The sequence below is a fragment of the Calliphora vicina genome, chromosome 3 (genome assembly GCF_958450345.1).
Source record: "Calliphora vicina chromosome 3, idCalVici1.1, whole genome shotgun sequence".
Taxonomy (NCBI): domain Eukaryota; kingdom Metazoa; phylum Arthropoda; class Insecta; order Diptera; family Calliphoridae; genus Calliphora; species Calliphora vicina.
The window spans coordinates 5,837,683-5,847,681 of NC_088782.1; the positions used below are offsets into that span (position 1 = coordinate 5,837,683).

General features: G+C 27.7%; 1 protein-coding gene across 1 annotated transcript; it reads right to left on the reverse strand.

Moving 5' to 3' along the window:
- Positions 1 to 4,783: 4,783 nt before the first annotated feature.
- LOC135953561 (larval cuticle protein 65Ag1-like) lies at positions 4,784 to 5,327 on the reverse strand. The gene is made up of 2 exons (XM_065503509.1): positions 5,183 to 5,327; positions 4,784 to 5,081 (listed from the first exon to the last, which is right to left on the reverse strand). The coding sequence occupies exons 1-2, from the start codon at positions 5,299 to 5,301 to the stop codon at positions 4,883 to 4,885; spliced, it is 318 nt and encodes a 105-aa protein (XP_065359581.1). The 5' UTR covers positions 5,302 to 5,327; the 3' UTR covers positions 4,784 to 4,882.
- Positions 5,328 to 9,999: the final 4,672 nt, after the last annotated feature.

The following is a 9,999-nucleotide window of genomic DNA, read 5'->3' on the forward strand; positions in this document are numbered from 1 at the left end:
GAGTGCTATATTCGGCTGTGCCGAATCTTATATACCCTTCACCAAATTATACTTCAAACTTTTAAATATTTTTAGGTAAACAAAATTTAAATTTTTTTTCCATTTTTTTAATTTTTTGGAAAAAAATTTTTTTCGATTGTTATTTTAATTTTTTTTTTTTTAAATTTAAATTTTTTTTTTTTAAATTTAAAAAAAAAAATTTTTTCAAATTTTTTTTTAAATTTAAAAAAATTGTTTTTTTAAAATTTTTTTTTAAATTTTAAAAAAAATATTTTTTGTTTTTTCAATTTTTTTTTTTTTTTTTTAAATTCGGGTTAAAATTTTTTTTCCCGATTTTGACCCATTGTAGGTCCAACTTAATATGGTCTTATATACGTAGTTGCAAATGTCTTTGAAATATCTATCATTAGATATCCATATTGTCTATATTAATGTCTTAGTAATCCAGATATAGGTAAAAAATAGGTCAAAAATCGAGGTTGTCTTGGTTTTTTCCTCATATCTCAGCCATTTGTGGACCGATTTTGCTGATTTTAAATAGCAAAATTCTCGAAAGCATGTCTGACAGAATTATTGAAGATTTGGATCCCGAAGATATCTGGGGTCTTCAGAAAACTGATTTCAACAGACAGACAGACAGACAGACAGACAGACAGACAGACAGACAGACAGACAGACAGACAGACAGACAGACAGACAGACAGACAGACAGACAGACAGACAGACAGACAGACAGACAGACAGACAGACAGACGGACATGGCTTAATCGACTCCGCTATCTATAAGGATCCAGAATATATATACTTTATAGGGTCGGAAATGAAAAATGTAGAAATTACAAACGGAATGACAAACTTATATATACCCTTCTCACGAAGCTGAAGGGTATAAAAACTATAAAACTGAGTATTGTTTACAAATTAATTTCACTAATAGCATTTTTAATGCCTGCATATCTATAGATGGTGAAGTTTCTGAAGTCATTATTAAGTATTAAATTTTTGAGTTTCAGATCTTGGGATTTAAATTCTCCACAGTTTCTATTGTTAGCATGGTGGTAAAATTTGAGGTAAAATACAGTCTTATTGATATCATTGTAAACTTTACAATGTAAAGTAAACATATGGGAATTAATAATGAAACAAGATGTCGGGCAATTATGCAACACTTTTGATTATTTCGTCACTGCAGAATTTCCAAATTTCATCTTTCAGATCATCAGTCGTTTGTGGTATGTACACGTAAACCCGTTCATTTAAATGCCTACAGGTCCAGTGGCGTTAAATCAAAACAATGCATTTGGTGAGGAGGCCTGAAAGTTATTGCGGTTTAAAATATTAAGAATTAAAATCAAAATAAATTTTAAAAATTTTAATTGCGATATAATGCGAATTTTAGAAGAGATGAACGGTTTTTAAAACTATTTTTAGCTTAATGTTGGTTCTTTTGACTACTCAATACATTTGTTTGGGTACTCGATACTACTCAATACTTTATCAATCGGAATTTAAAAAGAAGGAAATCATAGACCATAGGCCTAGACCGACCGAGTATAAGCAAATCATTATTCTATTAGAATTCAAATAATTTAGTGTTTGTGCCAAATTATACAGAAATATCTTCAAAATTGCGATTTGTACTTTGCGCACTAGTTTTGTATGGACTGCCAGACGAAAGCACGGACATAATTTAGTCGACTCAGAAAGTGATTCTGCCGATCGGTTTACCTTAAGGTGGGTAGGTTAGGGCATGCAAATTCTTACTACAAAAAACAGAGTTGCATTTATTCACCGACAAATATTTATATTTTTTCCTTATTGAACTCAAAAATACAACTCTGAAAGTATCGAGTATTTATATTTTAGTATTGAGAACTGGGAAAAATAGACAGTATTGAGTAATGAGTATCCAAATACTCAATACTTTTACAATACAATCCACATGCTAGCCTGTAAGAATTTGTAATTTCATTGGCGAATTAAATAAATAAATAAAAAAGTAATATGATCTGCCAAATGTCATTCAACACATATTTTTGACATACCGATGAAATTTAATTATATTTTCTCTTCGTAAAGTCGTACGTAAAGACTTATCGTCTAAAGGCACCTTTAATGAATATAAGCTAAAACGTATTGGTTTACTAATCGATTTAAGTTTTAAAAGAAATTATGCAGATATGCTTTTTATACCCTTCACCATGAGTGGAGTGTCATTCCGTTTGTAATTTCTACATTTTTCATTTGTGACACAAAGTATATATAATCTGGATCATTATAGATAGCGGTGTCGATATAGGTGTATGTTGAAATCAAATTTCCGTAGCCCCCAAATAAATTACATACACGATTCATACTTCAATACATCCGTTATAGAACCGGTTCGGTTTGCTATTTAAAATTGAGAAAATCGGTACACAAATGGCTGAGATATAAGGAAAAAAACCAGGACTTCCTCGATTTGAGGCCTATTTCTGATCTATATCTGGATTACTAGGTCATTAATATAAACAATATGGATATCTAATTATAGATATTTCAAAGTAATTTCTAACGACGTATATAAGGCCATAAGTAAGTAGAATCTACAATGGGTCAAAATCGGGATAAATATTTTTTAAACCGAATTTTTTTTTAACAAAAAAAAAATAGTTTTCATTAATAAATTTAAAAAAATTTTAAAAAATTAAAAAAAACAATTTTGAAAAAAAGAAAATTTTTAAAAATTAAAAACAAAATTTGAATTTTGTTTACCAAAAAATATTTAAAATTTTTATTTTAAAAAATAATATGGCGAAGATTCGGCACAGCCGAATATAGTTCTCTTACTTATTTATACTACAAATTTGTTTTTTATACAATAAATCTGCAAATTTCGAATTTTTTAAAGGTCCCCTTCGATTTGAAAACGATGTTTGTCAAAAGCTTACTTACAACAGCATCAGTTTTGAAAACATTCTCGATGGATCTTGGCTGTGCCCAGCAAAATGTGTTTACATAAATAATTTTTGAACACTATCACTTCAGTTAGTTGTAGGGTTTGGGGTTTCCCGGATATTTTTATTTCCCGGGAAACGGGAATGAAAAATTTCATTTCCCGGGATTCCCGGGAACTTCTTTTCAACTAGAAAAGTAAGTGAAAGAGAATATTATTTTACAAAATTGTTTCATTTTATTAAAAGAAAATGAAAAACAATACATTACAATTCAATTCTACTAACATAAAACAAAAAAAAAATGTTGGATAAAATATTTGGAGATCATTTGTTACTATAATGATGTAGAGCTCTAGTCCTTGTAATAGAGCAAAAGAGCAATTAAGTGTCAATTTTATAAATTGTGTATGATTGTTAATACCGCTATTATTTCATATAAATAATGTTATATGTTCGTCATAGAACTATTTTTTTTTTTTAAAAATTTAGTTTTCAAAATGCATTCAGTAAGTCATTTGACGATTTCTTATTTTAGTGGCAAAGTTTCCAGACTCCGAGAAAACTCTTTCGCTTTAAACAGGTGATGGCTTTATCATTATTAAATCATTATAAAGACAATCTAAATTTTTTTCTCCGATTGCTACTTGCTTCAAATAATTCCAGCTTAAAACGACTTTCAGCATTTGATTTTAAATGTTTAGGATTTTCTTTTTCAATATTGATTGAATTATCTAATTCGTTTTTAAAATTTTGCTCCATTTGTATTTCGGAAACATCATCGGGTTGAACTGATGAGGGAACATTGCGGTCAAATAGGCGTATGTATGAACATTGTCTTTTTGTATTATAATTTAGCTTATTATGTTGTGAAGTTATTAGGAAATTTACATAAGTCTGCTGTTATACTGTTTTACATTTTATTGCAAGAACTATTTTTTGATAAATCGTAGAATTTTTAGATAACAGCTGTTCATAAAGAGTGTTCATCATAGCAAAATGTCGGGTTAATGCTTCTACTGTATCCTTAATGGGGTTTAAAACCTCCACTAATATTTGGAACAAGCCATTCATCAAAGAGATGTTATATTTAAATGTATTAAAGTATTTTTAATTAATTTTAAATTTCCCGTTTTTCCCGGGAAAAAGTTAGTTGTCACAACTACTCCACAGTATTTTATATTAATATTCGATAATTTTTGCCAATAAAAATTGGTGGAACAAAAGTTGAATATTTTATGAAATTTTCAAGTGGTCCTTAAAATGTTTACATTTTAAAATTTCCATGGGCCCTCAATTCACACAATAAACCAGTCCATTCCATATAGTCCCGGGGATGTGCTTCGTGAAAAACTGTATTTAAAAAAAAATCACGATAATTCTTTCACCAGTACTTGTGACTTATTATACCCCAGAAAATGCTATTTACTATAGACATTTAAAATATGGGTGTCACTGGAAGTCTACCACTGACGATAGTACTATTGACTAAGTACTTTTTTTGGAACCAGAGACTCACTAGTACATTTTAGTATATCTAGTCTAAACTTTTGACACATTTCTGAAGTAGATGTCGATAATGAAACTGCATATTTTGTTAACATTTGAAGTTGTATTAAAAAAATTAAAAACGAATTCATAACAGTTGGAATAGTCCCGTTCAAATTCATGTTTTTCTTTTTTTTCTCATCAAAGACAAATATAAAAATGCAGACGTTTCGTTGACAATGTTGCCAAAAAGTCACCAAAATAGACGACAAAACTAGTGACTTGAAGACACTTATCTCCAGGATTCCTTCAGGGAAATAAAGGATTATTAATATATGAAGTAAAACTCAATTTAAAAATAATTTCAATAGAATTAAAAAAAAACGATTTTTTTCAATTTATTATCCTTAAAGAACTAAGGCAGCATTTAACAATTTAACAAAGATTCAGATTAAGGCAACTTAAGCTTCAGGGGCAACGGGCAAATGAGCACCTTGGGGTTGGAAACCGTTTTCATCAGCAACATAGTTGACGGTGTAGGTTTGACCATCATCAGCAACGAAAGAGAAAGAGCCCTTGACTACGATAGCTTCATGATCGGTACCAACATTTTCCAAATGACCTTGGGCTTCAGCTTGAGTACCATCGCTGGTAGCAAAACTGTAATTATGAAGAAATTTCGAAATTAGTTTTAAGGATTTCAAATAGGATACACTTTGTAAGGCAGAGTGAGCAATGAAATTATGATTTTAAATACTTACGAGTGTTGGAAGGATTCGGGTCCAACTTCGGAATCGGATTTCAAGATGGAAACTTCTTCAGGACGGGGAGCAGCCAAAGCTACGGCGAAGAGGGCAACGAAAACAATGAGGAATTTCATTTTGTTAAATTGTTATTCTTTTGATAGTTCAAATCGAATGGATACTATTTGCTTGGATGTTTTGAGTTTTTATATTCTTTCAAACTGTGTAGCCGCATCAAATTTGAATATGCTAAAAATCTATTTGAATATGTATGTATGCAAATTCGCATAAAAATACGTATTTTAAATTTCACACAAAATACATACGAAGATAGTTAGTGGAAGATGAAATCACATAAAATTGGACAAGTCTAATTCAGACCAGTATGACAACAATGAACAGCTATCAAGTTGAGCGACTTTAATGTTTAAATTAAAAATTATACTTCTTTTTTAATTTTGGTACGAATGTTAATACATATGTAGATATTAATAACATACGTGGGAATTCAAAGGCATTCAACTTAAGTCAACTTAATTCAATCCAAGAATATACTACATAACACTACAGTATAATACAGTGTAAGTATTTACTTAGTATATTAAATTGTTTTTAAAGACACTAATATAAACTTTCTTTAACTTTTATTATAGAAATTCAAGATAATTATTGTATTTCATTTACTATTTAATTGCGTAACGAAACTGATATTATTTAATATTGTAGGCTGTTTTAGACGTAAGTTCTTTAGACTAATATATTTTTAGCGAATTCTGTTATAATATTTGGCTATTTTTAGCTACTAGACATATGAGAATATGCAAATTATGCAAAATATTCAAATAATTCAAAATATTATTTAATAATATGCATTTACGTATATTAAGTATGTATAGTAAAGCTATTTACTCATAAATATTATTGTATTAAAATTAAATAATAAAGGAACTTTTGTTCGAATTTTTTGCACTAGCCAGGGTTTGAATATGCTTATTATTTGCAGATTTACGTAAGCAATTTTATATTAAATAATTTAAATATTATTTTAGGTCTACATCTTGTGCGTCATTATGTAATTTATGCAATTTTATACTAATTAAAAAAAGTGTTATTTCAAAATAAATATTTATTTATTATTTTCATGAAACATCAACTATCAAAAAAAAAATGATCTCCAAGACATAAGAACATTAAAAATTAAGAATTTTATTGCGGAACTACACCGGAAAACTCTTCGCCATTGAAGACTTTATTTTCCGTGCAATCGAAATTGGAGTGATTTACATACATATAGTTGATTAAATATATTTGGATCAGTAGCAAAATTGGTTTCCTTATTGTTTTTATTTTCGAAACAAGTTAAATATTATTTATGTTGTTTGATAGTTTAATTTATTCCCATCTAGAGTGTCCAAAAAACCGGCAAATTTAAAAAACCGGTTTCCGGTTTAACCGAAAAGGTGTGTTTTTCAAAAAACCGGTTTTGATTTTTATCTTTTAAAAAAACCGATTATCCGGTTTCGGTTTTTGTCTTCAAAAAAACCGGTTAACCGGTTTATATTAAATTTTTATTCAATATAAAAAATACGCTAATTCAAAATTTTTGAATTCTTAAGGCAATAATTTTATATATTTCTCGAAATATTGTCAAGCTACAATTTTCTATAAAACTAATCAATATTTTAAAAAATTGTATCATAAAAATATGTTTAAATGAGCTTTTGAAAATATGTTTCATAAAACCGGTTAACCGTCTTACAAAAACCGGTTTTTCAAAAAACCGAAATGTTTAAGAATACCGAAACCGGTCTAGTTTACAAAGATGAAAAAACCGGTTGACCGGTTTTCGGTTTTGGATACTCTATTCCCTTCCCATGTTTTTGACAATTTTAACCAAAGATATAAAAATGTACTAGAAATTTCAAATTACTAAATCGTAAATGAGCAATGACAAAGAAGCGATCTCAAATTAAGGCCCTAATTTTGTAAATCACGTCACCAAAGTGATATTTATATGGAAAGCAAAAACAAAATTTCAAAAATTTTAAAAATTTGTTTTTGTTTTATATAAAATATTTTCAAATTATGAAAGGCAAATCAACGTTTGAATTTTGGTGCGTTTGTTCTGTTAAGAATTTGTATATAAAACAAAAACTAATTTTTAAAATTTTGTTTTTGTTTTCCATATAAATATCACTTTGTGAAGTGATTTACAAAATTAGGGCCTAAATATTAGAAAAATTAATTATTTTAATACCAGAAATATATATTTTTTTTTAAAGAAAGTCGAAACTTTAGATTTCAAAGTGTGCCGATTTAAGTTAAGCGCTGAAAATTTGAGCCAAATCGTACAATAATTTTGGGATGCGAATCGATGTAAAGGGTCAGATATATGCAAAATATTACTATTTATATGAAATAAATTTATGAAACTCCTTAACTTTCTGTATTATTTTACAGAAATATGTAGATTTATTTATATTAATGAAAATTACAGTAAAAACAAGTAAGCTATATTCTGCTGAGCCGAATCTTATATACCCTTCACCAAATTATGCCTTAAAATATAAATTTTAAATATTTTTAGGAAAACAAAATTAAAAAAAAATAATTTCGAATTTTTTTTTTTAATTTTTTTAAATTATTTTAGTGACAAAAATCGGGTTAAAAAATATTTTTCCCGATTTTGACCCATTGTAGGTCCAAAATACTATAGCCTTATATACATCGTTGCAATGGACTTTGAATTATCTATCATTAGGTATCCATATTGTCTATATTAATGACTTAGTAATCCAGAATAGGCCAAAAATCGAGGTTGTCCCAGTTTTTTCCCTATATCTCAGCCATTTGCGGGCCGATTCTCTGGATTTTAAATAGCAACCGAGCCGGAGAATTGTTCGTAAGTTATTTGAGGGCTACGGAAAGTTGATTTCAACATACAGACGAATAGACGGACAGACGGTCATGGCTATATCGACTTTGCTATCTATAACGATCCAGCATATATATACTTTGTGGTGTCGCAAATGAAAAATGTAGAAATTACAAACGGAATGACAAACTTATATACATATATTTTTTAATATATCAGTATTTACTGGTATGTGAGTATTTGTCTTCCTAGGATACCGTTAACCTATTTGCCAAACCAATTAAATTTTTTTAACGGCAGTTTCAAAAGTCTATTTTAAAATTTTTAAACATTTTGTTAAACAAATTTCAGAATTGTTTGATCATCACAATACCTCGTACAGTTTTTCCGTACCTACGATTTTCGAGAAAACCTAATTTGCTGGCCACATTTTGGCGAATTGCTTACTGTTATGAATTTTAAGTAAAAACTATTCCGAATATTATAGTCCAGTTCATTTTAAATATAGTTTGAAAGTTTTACTAACATCGGAAAACGTTAACCCTTAAATCGTGAAGGTTAAAGGTCAACTTTTTCAATATTTGGAATTTCTAATGGAAATATAGCTATTTTAAGAGTTAATTTCTATTTCTGTGTTGTTATTGTAAATACTAGACTTTGTGTTATAGTTTTCTTAAGTTTCATTAAAATCGGCCAGAACAATGTGATATTTCGTATCCTTCCCATTACAAAACTCCAAATATTGAAAAATTTTAATTTGACCTTCACGAAAACGTTAACCCTTATTTTCGATTTTAGTAAAATGTTCAGTGTATAACTCTATTTTCTATATATAATTCTGTATATATGTAAATGTTTTCTAAATAAATTTCTATGACAAATTTTGTGTAACAGTTTTTTCTGCAGAAAATTCGAATTATTTTTTTAATTTAAAAACTGTTTTCTCTACAGAAAATTTTGTGTATAACAGTTTTCTTGTGTGTCTAACAGTTTTTTACTATAAACAAATTAATGTATAACAGTTTTTTCTATAGAAAATTTAGTATATAAATATTTTCTAAAATAATTTTTTTTTCTAACGTTATTTTTTTCCCCAGATAAAAAATGTTAAATGTTTTTTTTAATAAACAATTTTGTGTGCAAAAGTTTTTTCAACAGAAAATTTTGTGTATAATAGTTTTTTCTTATGAAAATTACGTGTATTACAGTTTTTTCTATAGAAAAATTAATGTATAACAACGATATAATTATGAAATGTATTTTGTAAATTTATATGATTTTCAGATAAACAATTAGTATGTATGTAATTATATTAAAAACATTTGCATTATAATCTGCTATTACTTTCTCATATAGTCACATTTTATAACAAACAATAAATCACCAAACAAATGTTTAAAACAAACAAAAAATTTAATAACAAAACAATAACTACTTCGTATTCAATACACGAGTATGAACAAATTCATAGCCAAAAATTTAAATATTTGAAGAATAAAATTACATGTTCAATTCATACAATTTCTGTAGAAATTCATTTCAGATATGAATTTTTTTATATTTTTTAAAAAATACGTAGATAAAAAAAATAGGAAATTGAGAGCCAAAAACTTAAGTCTGTTGTCAATATCCTATAGCCATGTATTTTATTATTGTATCACCCATATTATTGTATCCCTTCTAAGTATTTATTCTGAAGAATCGTAATTCTTTAACTTGCTTATTATAAACACTAAAAGTCATTGTACATCCAAGAAACCGGGTTTCCATTACTAGAAAATATACTTTTTAATACTTGTAGTAGATACTCCCTTTTTGAAGAATAAAATCATTTTAATTTAAACCTTAATTTTTTACATATCCAGCTAAATCTTCATATATCCACCACTATTAACCAATTATTTAAAATGAATCCTTAACAAGTTATTTTTGTTTTTAATTATTATTATTATTATTTTTT

Excerpts from the sequence above, each read along its gene's own strand:
- LOC135953561 (XM_065503509.1), bottom strand. The coding sequence starts at position 5,301 with ATGAAATTCCTCATTGTTTTCGTTGCCCTCTTCGCCGTAGCTTTGGCT. Across the intron at positions 5,082-5,182 it reads CCCGAATCCTTCCAACACTC|TTTTGCTACCAGCGATGGTA; the intron begins GTAAGTATTTAA and ends TCATAATTACAG.